The 15,442-nt window shown below is 50.2% G+C and overlaps 1 protein-coding gene across 2 annotated transcripts in view; it reads right to left on the minus strand.

Annotated features, from left to right (window-relative positions):
- Pkd1l2 (polycystin 1 like 2) overlaps positions 1-13,375 on the minus strand; it is a 90,280-nt gene extending 76,905 nt beyond the window's left edge. For both annotated transcript variants that reach the window (XM_028875694.2, XM_028875695.2), the window contains exons 1-5: positions 13,081-13,375; positions 12,200-12,364; positions 11,608-11,793; positions 6,429-6,539; positions 2,545-2,692 (exon numbers count right to left, since the gene is read on the minus strand). In XM_028875694.2, the coding sequence (XP_028731527.1) occupies positions 2,545-2,692; positions 6,429-6,539; positions 11,608-11,793; positions 12,200-12,364; positions 13,081-13,375 (905 nt within the window). The remainder of the gene's footprint in view (positions 1-2,544; positions 2,693-6,428; positions 6,540-11,607; positions 11,794-12,199; positions 12,365-13,080) is intronic.
- Between the last annotated feature and the right edge of the window lie 2,067 nt (positions 13,376-15,442).

Genomic DNA, 15,442 nt, shown 5'->3' on the forward strand with positions numbered 1-15,442 from the left:
AGCAGTTTCCTCAGACCGGAAAGCTTTCATGGCTCTTCCTGACTGGGGCACTGTTAAGCTTTCCAGGATCTCTCAGCTTCCCTCACACCCCTGAGCACCAGGGAGAATGAGCGGTTTGCAGGGTATGACCTGTTTCTTCAGGTCCCTTTCACTAGATCAGAGTTTCTCAACCTGTGGATCGAGACCCCTTTGGAGTTGAACGACCCTTTCACCGGGGTCTGCTGAGACCATTGGAAAACACAGATACATTACGATTCACAACAGTAACAAAATTACAGTTCTGAAGTCTCAATGAAAATAGTTTTATGGGTGGGGGTCACCAGGACATGAGGAAGTGTATTAAAGGGTCGCAGCAGTAGGAAGGCTGAGTGAGAGCCACCGCTCTAGATCTTCCGCTTCTACACCCGAACCCGAAAGACAGCAGCTTTGGAGCGCTCTCCAGCTGTCACCTTCCCCTGGGCCTCCGCGTGCCCTGTGTGCATCCACTGCTCCCCAAGGCTCTGGTTACCTTGTGTTTTAGCATTTTCTCAACAAGATTGTTACCCCAAGGCACCCTAGGTATAGAGGCAGCCCCCCATGGGCACAGAAAAACAGTCAATCCCCAGTTGCACCAGTAGGGGGCACATGATTATCCAATTCTGGGTTTGGACAAAGTTGGTCTTAAATAAATGGTCCCATAAGAACCATAATCCAATCTCAGATATGAGGAGATTTTCTAGGTCAGAGATGTAGGAACAAGGACATCAAATGCAAAGGCAAAAAGGGTGCTTCCTGTACAAGGCAGGATTCTCCCTTCAGCTCGTGTCGGTATCCATGATAGGAATGGGGTCCGGTTTTAAAGTTTATGCCTCTTAGACTAACAGGCAGCGAGGCACAACTCAGAGTCTTAGCTTAGCTGTAGAGTGCTACCTTAGCTTGTATGAGACCCTGGGTTCAAACCCCAGCATTGCAAACAAATGTGGGGGTGGGGTGGGTGGTAGAGCGGCTCATACCTGTAATCCAAGCACTTGGTATGAGGCAAAAGGATCAGAAGTTCAAGACCAGCCTGGCATGCCTAGTGAATACAGAATGAGGTTCTATCCAGAAGGGAAACTACAGCAAGATGGCTCAGTGGGTAAGGGCCCTTGCTGTCAAGACTGGTGATCTGAGTTCCAGCCTCAGAAGTCACGAGGTGGAGGGAGACAGCCAAGTCTTCAAACCTGTCCTCTGGCCTCCACACATGCATGTGGCACAAGAAAAAAAAAAAAAGAAGAAGAAGAAATAAAAACAAAGGGCGGAATTAAGGGAGGGAAGGAGGGAGGGAGGGAGGGAGGGAGGAAGGAAGGAAGAGGGGATGGGAAGGAGAGGAAGAGGGGGAGGCAAGCACAATGGTGTTTGTACAGTATGGCTTCTGTGTAATTAAAAAAACTCATGTCGTTATCCACACTGCGAGCTAATTTGCTAATGGCAAAACCGAGAAAGCATGAGAAGGGACTATCCTTGTATGAATGAAAGTGACTGAACAGGCTGGATAATTTCAAGTTCCAACGGATCGTTAAAGCGTATGAAATTGGATCACTCAATTGGGGTGATGGCCGAGGGACATGCTGCCATCTATTTCTCTTAAAAGTGACTTTTGCTCAGAGCTGCTGCCCAGACAGGTGTCAGGGAGAAAGCATTGCTTATGTGCCAGATTGGTTCATGTACATGTGCACATGTACACACACATGCACACACACATACATGTGTATGTGTATGTAGAGGTAAGAGGAAAACCTCAGATGCCATTCTTCAGGTCTTGTCCACTTATTTTTTGAGACAGGGTCTCTCATTAACCTAGAACTCATCCAGTAGGCTAAGAGGGTCTCCCTGTGTCTGCTTCTGCAGCCCTGCCCTGGGGTGACAGGGTAGACCACTGTGCCTGGCTGGGTGTGGGTTTGGGGTCTTTACATGGTTGCCAGAGAACCAAACTCAGGTCCTTTACCACCGAGCTCTCCCCAGCCCTATCATCTTGTGTTCATGGACAAAGCCATTGAGGCCTGGAGAGGTAGGACATGGCCCGAAGCACACAGACTGGGGCGGGGGGGGGCCCCCCGCGGTGATGCAAACCAGGACTGTGTGACCAAGCTCGGGTGATCAGAGGGAGGGGAGGATGACACAGAATGCCGGGATGGAGCCGGAGCACACTGTGCCTGGCAGCATCCTACAGCTGAGCTATCACACCGATCTGACAAAAAACAGTTCGACATCACTCATAACACTTGATTCTCAATTCTGCAATCCCCTTGTCACACATGGGATCGAGCCCAGGCCGGCCTTGTGATGATGATCGGCACATGCCTTCAGTGGACATTCACTTGACCATGGGGCAGGTGATCTCAAGAGTGCAGCCTTCCTTGGTCAGTCACCACCTGCAGGGTAAGCCCAGCCAGGAAATCCACCCGGCCTTCCCCAGAACCATGAGAAATGAAAAGTACGGTTCCAGTCATTAGGCTTGTGGGTGGCTTGTGGTGCAGCAAGAGCTGACCAATACAACCTTCATTGAGGGTCAGAGGTCACTCTTACCTGGAAGGGTAGTAGGGGTCAAAAGTGTGGCCATCCCCCATGCTGAGTACGCAGGACAAGTTTCCAGTGTAGGGAGAAAGGAGCCACGTCAGGGAGACGGTGACGTTGTCCAAGACGAAGCTCCCATCGGGCGCCACCAGCCGCAGGCCTGCAGACCCAAGCGCGACGTAATGTGAATTTGTGAACCAAAGGTGTGGGTTCCTGCTTAAGACTCAGCTCCTTCCACCCATGTGGCCGTTATTTATATAAGGCATTTATTTTATTATTTTATTTTATTTTGAGACAGAGTCTCTTCACAAAGCCCTAGGTGACCTGGACCTCGCTCTATAGACCAGGCTGGCCTCAAACTCACAGAGACCCACCTGCCACTGCCTCCTGATGATTTTTACTTTTGAAAGATTTATTTATCTTCTTGTTTGGTGTGTGTGTGTGTGTGTGTGTGTGTGTGTGTGTGTGTGTGTGTGTGTGTGTTCGCGTGCCCGCGTGCACTCATGAGCGTGCATGCACCCACGCCTGCATACACAAGCATGTATGTTCATGTATGTGAAGGTTAGAGCACAGCTTGCAAGAGTCAGTTCTCTCTTTTCACCATGTGAGTTTCAGGGACCGAGTTCAGGTCGTCAGGCTGCAAGAGCCTCCACTGCTGCGCCATCTCTCTGGCCTTTTAAATTATACACATAACTTTGTTTTGGAGACAGGGTCTATATATCCCAGCCCTCCAAAACAATATGTAGTGGTGGATGACCTTGAAATTCTGAGCCTCCTGAATGCCAAAATTACTAGCATGCACTACTATGTCTGGGTATAGGTGGTGTTGGGGATCAAACCCGGGGCCTCTCACATACGAGGCAAACGCCTCAGGCCCCTGGAAGCACACACAGCCCTCAGTGGCAGCCGTTGTCACCACAGTCCTGGGCTGCCTTGCAGAGGGAGCTGCAGGCACACAAGCACACACAAACAGGCATGCTCCTTTATTTGCACAGATGGCACAGGCGGTTTCCTATGCAGCACCTGGCATGGATAACCACAGGTATAAATACATGGCATGGTAACTGAATGTATCAGAGATTGGGGTGTGTGACAGTCCTAGAGCTGGGCTTTCCTTTTTATTTATTTATTTATTTATTTATTAACAAGATATCTTTTTTTTTTTTAATTTTTATTTTGTGTAGAGTCTTCTGTCTGCACATATGCCTATTAGCCAGAAGAGGGAACCAGATCTCATTATAGATGGCTGTGAGCCACCATGTGGCTGCTGGGAATTGAACTCAGGACCTCCGGAAGAGCAGCCAGTGCTCTTAACCTCTGAGCCATCTCTCCAGTCCGGGGCTTTCCTTTTTAACAGCTGCATAATACACCCTAATTTATTCAAGCAGGACACCAATGTTCCAGATCTATTTTATGATGGCGAAAACCAGTAAAGCAAAAATGCTCCTGTAAGAAACTCTACTTGGCTAAGGCAGCAGATGGGTCGCTGTAAGCCACTTCGTATTAAACTTTATAAGGCTTGGCCTTCAAAGCTGTGGTGGGGTGGGTGGGGTGAGAGAATTAGCTGGGGCTCCACACAGCCCTGTGCTAAACCATACACTGTAGCCTTCCGGGGCCCGGACACTGAACTCTGAGCGGGAAGACTCTGGAGAGGAGCAGAAAGCCACTGGAGTCTCACTTTCAGCTGTGAGGGGTGCTCAGGTGCAGTGGGACCTGTGAGGGGTGCTCAGGGTACAGCTGTGACCTGTCAGGGGTGCTCGGGGTACAGCTGTGACCTGTCAGGGGTGCTCGGGGTACAGCTGTGACCTGTCAGGGGTGCTCGGGGTACAGCTGTGACCTGTCAGGGGTGCTCAGGGTACAGCTGTGACCTTTGTGTACAGGAGCGGGGCACTGACTCTGTCTTCGTGAGTCAGAGGAGGGCTCTGCTCAGAACACACTGGTTCACAGGGACAGGATGAAATGTGGTCACCACACCCTACACATCTGCCCTAAGCCGCAGACTTCAGTAGCACACCGTGGCTGACAGATCTCCAAAAGACACTCTTTGTCCACTAGCAAAACCACCAAACAGAAGGAGGTGCCACAGCCTATGGCCTGCTCTTCCCCAACAATAGGAGAGGCAGAATCACTCTCCCATTGTCTTGTTTCATGGGTAAAGCCTGTCAGCCAGCACCCTCCCCTTCTGTACCTGCCCTCCAACAGCCTCCGCTCTGCTGTGCTAGACGTCACCGGAACCCTGCCCGCTCTGACTCATCTTTTCCCTCAGGTCCCTGTTGCTCATGCCCCGGGCAGAAGTTGCTTTTCTGAGTGATTCGTCACAGGGTGGCACAATGCAGTGTCTCACCCTTAAGGGAAATTGGCATACTCATCCTTCTTTGTAGGAAAGTGAATTAATGCATCTCTTTGGGAGGGTAATTTAGTCCTGTCTACCGGCTCTTAAAATGCACTTAGCATTCCAATTATGAGCAATGTCTTTTCTGAAAATGATCCTAGGTTTACGTCAAGACAGACGTGCACAGTGACAGTAGCCTGCACACCACCATCTGAGCAGCATTCAATCACACGATGTGAAGAGTCTCGTGGGACCCCAACTTTTACTAGGGAGCCATGGGCAGTGGAAGGCTGCTGAGTGAGGGGAGTCACTGTCTCCCGTGTGGCATAGACAGACAGTGGCACAGCCATGCTCACACCCAAGGCCCTGGTTAAAATCAGTGGGTCACAAAACCAAGCCAGCCCTTCCTCCAAAATGTAAAGGCATGAACGTGGAGGAGGATTTGTTGAGAGGAAAAGGAGGGTGGGAAAGAGTGGGAGGGAGATAAAAGAGAATGGGAGTGAGTATGAACAGAATGAAATTAATGAAGGATTTCTTAAAGAGAGGAGTGCACCAGGGCGGACTTTTCAGTGTGACAGGAAACAGAGAAAAGCTGGGAGCAGCCTCCGTGTCCACCCGTAAGGGAGCTCTAACATGGTCAAATGCTGCAATACCGCGCAGCCATTCAGAGTGTAGGGAAGTGACTTAGAGACATGTCTGGGATGTATTATAAAATGAAAACAAAGCCAGGAGTGGTGGTGCACGCCTTTGACCCCAGCACTGAGGAGGCAGGGACAGGCAGATCTCTGTGAGTTCAAGGTCAGCGTGGTCTATAGAACAAGTTTTAGGAAATAAAATGAAAAGAGTCAAGCCAAAGATTAATGTTCTATATGATTACATTTCAGTTCAAAAATGCATATCTATTCACTCATAGTCATGTCTGCAAACATCTTTAAAAGTAGAGAAAAATCCTCTCAATAATTAATAGCATTTCCTTAAGAGGAATAGGGCTTTCAAGTTGAAGGGTAAGATTTTCCCTTCTTTATTATAAATTTTCTTTACAAATTATGATGATGTGAGTTATTTCATGACTTTTAAGATTTTAATTTTAGGGCTGGAGAGATGGCTCAGTGGTTAGGAGCTCTTGTTGCTCTTAAAGAGGATCTGAGCTCGTTTCCCAGCTCTTAATTGGTGGCTCACAGCATCTGTAACTGCCATTCCATGTGATCCGTCACCCTCTTCTGACCTCTGCAGGCACTAGACGCATGTGACACACATACATACATGTGAGCAAAACATTCATGCACATAAAATAAAAATCATTTTTCAAAAATTCTATTTTTAAAAAAAGGGTGTGTGTGTGTGTGTGTGTGTGTGCATGTACACATGCGTGCTTGCGACTCCAAGGGACCAAGGGAGCAGGCCAGGAGGCAGGAACATCTGGTTACATACAGGGAAGTTATTGTAGGGACGTTCTCTGCACACAGCCGATCTGTCACATGGCGGGGGGGGGGGGTGTAACTCCAGGCTGGCATGCAGCGGAAATAAGAAGGAAGTTCCCATGCCCACCCAGTTGGAGACTCACCTTCCAGACACTGGTACTGCACCCACAGGTAGCTGCTTTTGGTCGGGCACAGATCTCCAAAGTAGGTCCCATCTGCTGCTACCTGGCATGCCTGCAGCCCCTGGCACTGGCCTGGGAGACATCCACATTGCACGGAGATGGGAAGGGTGTTGGAGACAAGAGGACAGAAACTCAGCAAAGCCTCACAGATGTGTCACTCAGTTACTCCCCCACCACATGATCACCCAATGGCCGTGGGCACCTCCAGACCCTGGGCTAGAACTAAGAGGACAGGAAAGCCACCTGTGTGTTTCTCTAAGCTGTGACATATTTAAATGTCCATGTGGTTGTTTTGCCAGCAAGACACATTACCCACCCGCCCCCAGTCTCCAGAAACTATCCTGGGCCAGGATTCCTCCTTTCTTCACTATTTGAACCATGGGGTTCAAAGCAGCCAAGGGGGCGTGATTCTCTGCTCTACAGATTGTAGAAACAGAAATAGAGAGTGATGGTCCCATAAGCCAAGGACACCAAGGAATACCAGAAAACAGCTAGAGGGGGCGGGGAAGGCTTCTCTCTCACGGCTTTCAGAGGGGCATGGTATCTTGATCTTGGGTTCTGACCTCCATAATTGTTAGAGAATAAATGTCTGTTATTTGACACCCCCCCCCCATTTGAGGTCTCAGTTTTGACATGTCTGCGACACTGCTTTCCCTCTTCTTTCCCCACGTGGGGCCCTTCCTCTCTTATCCTCTCCTTCAGCCTTATGGACCTCAGGACACAGAGTGGTCCGAGGCCGACATGTCACAGCATCCTGAACTCCCGCCTGTGAGCAATACCACCAGGCTGGCTTCTGTGTCTAGACTCTCTCCAGTTCTCAAATACCCCTGTGCTGCCTGCATACCCCATCTAGGTTTTAGATAATCAGCCTCACTGTGTCTTCTAGCACACACAAGGCACTCACAGCAGCTTGGGGTGGCTTTAAAAACAACTTCCAGGTTCCCCCTGCCCAGCAGCCTCCATCCATTCCTAGCTGTGGGCGGCGGTGGCGGTGGGGTGGGGGTGGGGGGTGGGCAGGAGGGGGCAGAGGTCCTGGCTCTTTGGATGGATCTCCTGTCTCCCTGTGTGCTGGAGACATACCACACATTCTGAAGTTCCCTGGACCACCAAATTCCTTCTTCCTGCAGGACTCCACACCCTCCCTTCCCACTTCCCCAGCCCCCGACCTGTGCTTTTCCGGGTAGCCTCTTACCTCTCACCTGCTCTGGGGAGTCAAGCAGTCAATAGGCCCTTGTTCTCCTTGCCCACATGTCTCCTCACCCGACTCTGTGGCACATTACAACCAATCTCATTTCCCAGACTCCCTAGTCCAAGCGCATGTGGAGGACACACGTTCCTCTCCAGCTGCTCAAACAGTGGCTCAGAACAACACAGACTCTTGCGTCTCCGTTCTAAAGGTCAGAAAGCTGGGTGGGCTGGGCTGGGCTGCTTTCCCTTCTTGGGGCTCTGGGAAAGACTACGGCCAATACCATTCCTGAGGCAGAGTCCAGTCCTCAGATGCTCACAGTTTCTCCTTCATCCTTGAATGAGGCCTTTCCAAGCCACCACAGTGCGTGTGCCCTGCTCCCACCTGGAACCTCGCTGGCTTCTTCCCCGCAACACCCCTCCCTCCCCACCCCCCCACCCCCACCCCCCACCACCCCCCCACCCCCGCTCCTTCGGTTTCCATCCAGAGATAGAGGGGCTTGTGTGTTTACACTGATCTCAACTGGACAGTCCTGGAGAACCTCTCCATCCTCAAGTCAGGTGACTGGTGACCTTAAGAACATCTGCAAAGTCCCTGTGCCTCATGGGTGGCTTTCTGAGCCCCCGCACATCACCCCCACTGTTCTAGGGATTAGGGAGATGTAAGAAGCAGTCTGGTTTCTCAGAACTGCCAGGGCTTTGGAAAACGGCTCCCTGGATTAAAACCCTCTGTTGAAAGACCTAACATGATTGATTGATTGATTGATTGATTGATTGATGATTGATTTCCTCCCCTCCCTTTCCTTCTTTCCCTTCCCTTTTCTCCCCCTCCGCTCCCTTCTCCTCCTCTCCCTCCCTCCTCTCATCCTTCCTTCCTTTGTTTCTATGCTTTTCTTTTTTTGAGACAGGGTCTTACTAGGAAGACCTTAACTGGACCAGAACTCTCTGTGTAGAGCAGACTGGCCTTGAACTCAGAGAGATCCACCTGCCTCTACCTTCCAAGAGCTGAGGTTAAAAGGGTACACCACCACATCTGACTGATTAATGTTTTTTGAGGGGGGATGGGTGGAGTTTCACTTTGCTGTTTAGGTTGACCTTAATCTTTGACCTCAAACAATCTTCTTGTCTCCACTTCCTGAGTTGCTGGGACAGTTGGTGGAGGCCACAGCATCCGACTCAAAACTGAAGTCTTGGTTCTTTCTCGGAGGAGGCGGGAGGAGGGGGGAAATGGCTGTGGGAGATATTTCTAGTAATTAAACCTAAGGTCTCTCACACGCTAGACAGGCAGTCTGCACTGAGCATGCCCCTAGCTCTCAGCATAATTCCCAAGGAGGCCTAGTTGGTGATGTCCCTCCGTCTGGTTACATACTCCTACGAGCACCCATAGCCGTGGACGGTAGTCTCTAAAGGCCCGGAACTAGTTTAAATGTTCCGTGTGCTGCTGGGTCTTCCACACACGGCTGGCCCGTGGTGGGTATAAAGCACATTTTGCATGAGTCAATGCATAGTGCCTTTTGCCCCCTTGCAGGGCAGCATTTATCTGCCTCCCTGCTGGACTCTGAGCTCTTTGAAAGCAGATAGTTTGATTTATCCAGAGCCCAGGGTAGTACATAGCACTATTGGTCTTCAATAAATGTTTATTGGCCACTGGATGATTGAGTGATCGGTCACTTAAATACAATCAGATGTTGGGGCCCGGCTAGGTTCTCTCACCCTTCCCAGTGGGATCCAAGTCTCCCTTCCAATGTGCTCTCTGGGGTGTGGTAGCCATGTTTCCACAACTTACAGCTGAACCTTTGGGGAAGCAGCCTGCCCAGCTCCAGTGTACTGTGGGGAGGAAGCCCCCCTTGGCTTGTCCAGCTAGGCCCCTTCCATCTTGGAGGACACAGCCCAGGAGCGCTGGAACTCAGAAGAGAGTTGTTGAGAACTGCAACTGATTTCAGTATTTTCTACCACGTGGACAACATGAATATGTAGGGGAAAAAGGAGTGGAGCAAAGGGGAATTCCGAGGGAGAAGAGACATGATCTCCCCAGAAGGAGGAGGCTCAGGGAGCATTCTGCACCCCACAATCATCACAGGTCTTTGGTTAGAGACGAAGCCTCAGAGGAGAAATGCTAACAGGCAAACCGGGAGAGGGTGAGCCCGTGGCTCCAGGGCTCCCAGGCTGGCCACGCACTGATGTGTCCTCATTAGCTGAGGAGTTAAGACCACCTCCCTGCCCAGGTCTCTGGTGTCTGGACAGTGGTCACTGCAACAGATTCCCTGACCTCCTGGATAAAGGAAGGGTCTGCAGACCTCACAAGGAAACCTGGGGAAGCCCTAGGAAGCCCCAAAACTGAGTCCTTTGATGGAGTAAGTATGGATCAGAGGAGATTTAGTCTGATTTGGGGCAGGGGAGGGGGAAGCCCTAGAGAAACTGCCACATACACAGGAGATGGCATCAGAAATGTCTGCTCTAAGGACTAGGAAGATGACCCAGTCAGCAAAGTGCCCACGGTGCCAACACAAGGACCCTAGTTCAGCCCCCAGAACCCACATAAAAAAAGCAGTGTGTAGTGGTACAAATTTATAATCCTGGCACTGGGGACTTGGAGACCTGTCCCTGAGGATCACTGGCTAGCCAGCCTGGTCTAACCTAGTGTAAGTGAGCTCCAGTCCAGTGAGATACCCTGTCTCAAGAGAAACAAGGTAGATGAACCCAGAGAAATGACACCTAAGGTCATCCTCTGACCTACACACACGGGGTGGGGGTGGGGCAAGGAGAAGAGGAAGAGTTGTATAAAAGACAAGCTAAATAACCTAGAACACCACCAACCAAGAGAGAGCACACATCTTGAAAAACAAAACCATGTTAAGCGTGACGCTGCAAAAAGCTAACAGTTGAAAAAAAAAAAAAAAACATGCTGCAGAATGACACACAGAAGACAACATTTTTACATAACCGAGATGACACAGGCTTAGGGATGTGCAGGAAGGAGGCAGGACCGAGGACCAGGCGCATGATTAGTAAACACCGAGTTCCCAGCGGCAACAGGCCCGGGACGCTGTGCGAGAGCCCTATGCTGAATTCTTTATGACTAAATCTTCAGCTAATCCTACAATGTCACGTGGTTTTAAGACTGGACAAAGGTGGGCAGTGGCTCCCTGGGAGCCTCTCACAGCATTCTTTATTCTTTGCTTGTTTACTTGCTTGAGACAGGTGTGGTGGTATTCTAATTGTACTGAAATGTGATTTTGATTGCATGTTAATAAATAAAGTTACCCGGGGGTCAGAGCTATTAGAGCCATAGCAAGAGTGTGGCGGTGGTGGCACATGCCTTTAATCCCATAGATCTCTGTGTGTTCAGGGATACAGCCAGCATTTGAGACATACACCTTTAAGACCTGGGGGGCTGTACATTCAGACAGTGAAGAGGCAGTCACGTGTTTGGGTTTACAACCAATGAGAAGGCAAAACAAAATACTATAAAAAGACGGACAGACAGGATATAGCTCTTTTTCGGGAAGCTGGGACACCGCAGGAGGAAGGGTGAGATTTTAGCTCTGAGCTCTGACCTCTCGGCTTTCTCTTTTACATTGTTTCTGTGTTCCTTATTTAATAAAACTGTTGGTTACATCTACAATCTAGCTCTCTTTACTCTTGCCTGAGAGTTTGAAATGTTTCATAATTTCAGAAATTGGGTTAATTAAGTTGATATTCTCCACACCCAGGAAGGGTAGGGGATCAGAAGCCTTCCTGACCCAGGAACTGGGTTTGATGACCATGGTGGGCCTGCCTCAATGTCCTGTTCAAGAGCTTGGCGCTGTGGACAGAGACTGGCTGGCTTCCCCACATAGAGTAGGCCCAGGCCATAGCTGAAGAACATCAGAATCTTTCAGGACCCTAGGATATGTCTAGAAGACCAGCAACTGCCCTCTGCTTCAAGCAGAGCCATGGAGCACTGGGGGCCTACCTGCCACCTCATCCTTGACGCTGACCCAGCCACATTCCCCCTCCAGATCTGAGGGAGGCCAGATGCCCTGGGTGCAAAAATAGGGGGTCTGGCGCCCGTAGAAAGCCTCCTGGACCTGGATGACCTCTCCGGAGCCACAGTGCATGGTGGCGTTGTGGCCCTCACAGGCCAGGCTGCGGCCGACCCCTGCAACAAAGGGAAAGTGACAGCTTAGGAATACACAGCTGGGTAAGTGCTGGGTCAGGACTGTGAGATACAAGGACGGGGTGGGAGTGGGGCCGGCTGGAGAGGAGGGGAGTCCTGGAGAGATAGAGAGGGGGGGAACAGGAGGTAGAGAGACCCAGAGACGAGAGATTCAGAGAGGCAACACCAAAGAGAGATGAAAGAGAGAGACACACAGAGAAACACACAGAGAGAATGAGTTAGGAGGACGAAAGGCCACACGAAACTTAGAGAGATGGAGGTCGATGAAGAGAGAAGGACAGAGAGTTGGGGATGAAGGGGGAAGAAGAAGGCAGGCAGGAAGGGAGAGAAGCAGGCAGGCAGGGAGAAAGGGAGGGACAGGGAGAGGGCCCCCGCCGGACCAGCTCACCAAACTCGCAGATGAAGGCAAAGGCCTGGGTGCAGTCCCCCAAGGCAGCCCACTGAGACGCAGGGCCACTCCTGATGTAGCCACAGGTCCCCGGGGCGGGTGTGACCTGCCCTCCATGCCAGTTGCTATAGATCACATTTGTAGTGTCCAGCCAGGTCCCAGAGCCTGGATTGGAAACAAATGCAGCAGGGCTTGGAAGGTGTCCCCCCCCCCATCCTCCCTTATGTGAAGGGCTTGCCCTAACTCAACTCCTAGTATGCCATTGGTGCTCAATCAATGCTTCTCTTTCATATGCCAGAGAATGGGTGTGTCCTCATCACTAGTTTCAAACACTCAGACATAACTAGACACCCATAATGAAAGCCCGTAAAAGTTGCTGCTACCTAGGCGTGGCAAAATGCAGAGCCCAGAGCATGCCATGATGTTCACAGGTAGATGACTCCTGAGCAGGGTGTCTGCAGATGTGTCTGGGCATGGGTTGAGTTCACACAGAAGTGGTTTGCATTGCTTCAGAAGTTTCTAGAGACTTGAGAAGATGGCTGGAACTATTCGGGTGTGAGACTCGGCAACCTTCCAGGGAAGGTTTCCCCTCAGAATGAACAGAGGCACATCTGTATCCCCCTGAGGCTCCCTGGGCTTCTGCCATGCCCCAGAGAGCATGGACCCCAGAACAAGAGGAATACAAGCATGTTTTTAGACCGTCTCTCTGCTAGTGACTGTACATAAATTATTTTACCTGATCCACCCAACGACTAAAGAGAAGGGTCTCCTTACCATGAAAATTAGGACATGTTCATTTGCCCCAGGGAGTTGTGGGTCAAAAGCAGCGGTAAGAATTTTTAGCACAAGCTTCGCATCAGACACAGCTCCGCAACACCTACCTCCCACAGTCTCACTGGGGGCCGAGGGTCCTGTGAGTCCAATCCACCAGTCTCGGTCCTGGGTAATATGCTTCTGCAGGAGCTGCTGGGTGTCTTCATCTCGAATGAAGACCAGATGGCCTCCGTGCCCTTCACACCAGCTCTGGGCACCGGGGAAGGTGTGCCCCAGCGGCACGAACTCGTAGCAAGTGTCTCTGAAGAACACTTGGCTCCTTAAGCAGAGGTGGCTTCCTTCTAACTTGGCCCCAGCAGCCCCAGTGCTCAGGGCAAGCCCCAGGAGCACCACACCTGCCATGCTCATCCTAGCACCACAGCCGGGGCTGCAGAATGGAGCACTGCAGAATGGAGCGCGTTCCTCACGCCTTCATATTCTGCCATCCCCACAAGCACCATCCATCTTCCCGCCCCTCTCTGCACCAAATAATAACTCTCTTTGGTTTATGAGACAAAAGACTCAGGGATGAAGGTGTCTGGCTTCACACAACTCTGTTCAATGCCTGTTTGAAAACCGATTCATATTAGAATTTTTTTCCAGAGAAAGATAAAGTTGCTATGATGCAAATTTGATAGATTATTTTTACCATTTTTTTTTTTTGCCATTACCTGAGTGCCCAATGTTCCCAGAAAAGCCATCAGCATGTGGGAGGTATGTGATAAAACTGGCATGAAAGTTAGTTATGGGATGGCACACATACAGAGTGGTACCCATATACAATCCCATTGTGAGGAAGGACATCTGTGCCCAGATGATAAGTGTCTTCCCCTGGTGTGGCCAGAAGCTGATGGGACAAACAGTTCCCCTTCTGACTCACCATGTTATCACTTACACCTCCTGGAGGATAAAACATCCCTACAAAATTTATTTCATGTCATCATATAACCTTTTGTTCAAAACTCAGACCTACCCATCCTCACCCATCACCTAAACCATCTGGTGAGCGTCCAGGATCTTTGGCTAAAATTTGAATGTCTTATCTTTGAACACAAGGCTCTGTTTAGTCTGGCCCCTGACAATATTTCAGTCCTTCCTATCTACCTACTAACTCTCTACAAATTAATTCAATACTACTTCCCAAGGCTGGGGAGAGGCCTCAGTGGGTAAGAGCAGAAACACACAAGCCTGGGTTTGATCCCCAGAACCACTGTAATAATCCAGAGGTGGCGCTGTGCGTATTTAATCCCAGCGCTCCTACAGCAAGCTGGGAAGTAGGGACAGGTCAAGAGCAGTGTGCATTCTTAACTGCCAAGCTCTCTCTGCTGCCCCAGCTTTCCTTAAAAAAGACATTTGTTACACCTCTGCTCCCTCCCTCCTTCCTCTGTCTCTACTCCTCTGTCTCTCTCTCCCCTCTGTCTCTCTGTCTCTCTGTCTCTCTGTCTCTGTCTCTCTGTCTCTCTCTCTGTGTGTGTGTGTGTGTGTGTGTGTGTGTGTGTGTGTGTGTGTGTGTGTGTGTGGTTTTCACCTTTACATGGTTTCAAGGGATCAAACTCAAGCCATCAGGCTTGAGCAGAGAACAGCGCGAACAAGCAGCTCTCTCCTCCTTGCACGTGAGCCTTTACTCACCGAACCGTCTCTCCAGCCTCCCACCCTCTCACAGAACTTGGAGTTCACTGGCTAGACTGGCTGGCCAGTGACCACCCACCCCCACCCCCAAAAATCCTCCTGTCTCCACCTTCCCAGTGCTGGGTTTAACAGACACGCATCTCTACCCTCAGCCCTAGCGTGGTTTGGGGGAGCAGACCTCAGGTCCTCACGCTTCTGTGGCAAGTACTTTGCCAACTGAGGTGTCTCCCCATCCATAAGGTGACTATTGTCTTTCATCTCCATCCTCCCCGCCCCACCCCCTGGCAACTACAAACCTACATTTCTGCCGCTAGATTTGCCCGTTCTGAACATTTCCTGCAAACGGAATCTTCCAGTTCGTCACGTGCTGTGTCTGGCTTCTCTCACTGAGCGTCACGCTCTCTGGGCTCACCCATGTCGTGGTGTGTACGCACAGGCACCTCCACCATTTTGACACTGTCACATGACTCTGTAGTCTACAGCGCTCACACTCAGGTGGGGATGTAGAAGGCTTACTTGCCTAGAAAGCGGAAGGCCCCGAGTTCCATCCCCAATACCATAAAAACAGACGCAAAAAAAAAAAAAAAAAAAAAAAGTCATCAGTAAGGAACTTCCTCAGTGTGTCACAAAAATATAAAAATATTGCGAAAAGAAAAATCATACAATACTTAAGCAAAATTATATTGCCTTAGATTTATGTATTTTTAATTTTATATTTATTTATTATTTACTTTGTGTGCATGTTTGTGCACATTCGTGTACCACAGCTTGAGTGTGGTGGTCAGGGGGCAACTTTGGGGA

Source organism: Peromyscus leucopus, chromosome 5 (genome assembly GCF_004664715.2).
Source record: "Peromyscus leucopus breed LL Stock chromosome 5, UCI_PerLeu_2.1, whole genome shotgun sequence".
Lineage (NCBI taxonomy): Eukaryota > Metazoa > Chordata > Mammalia > Rodentia > Cricetidae > Peromyscus > Peromyscus leucopus.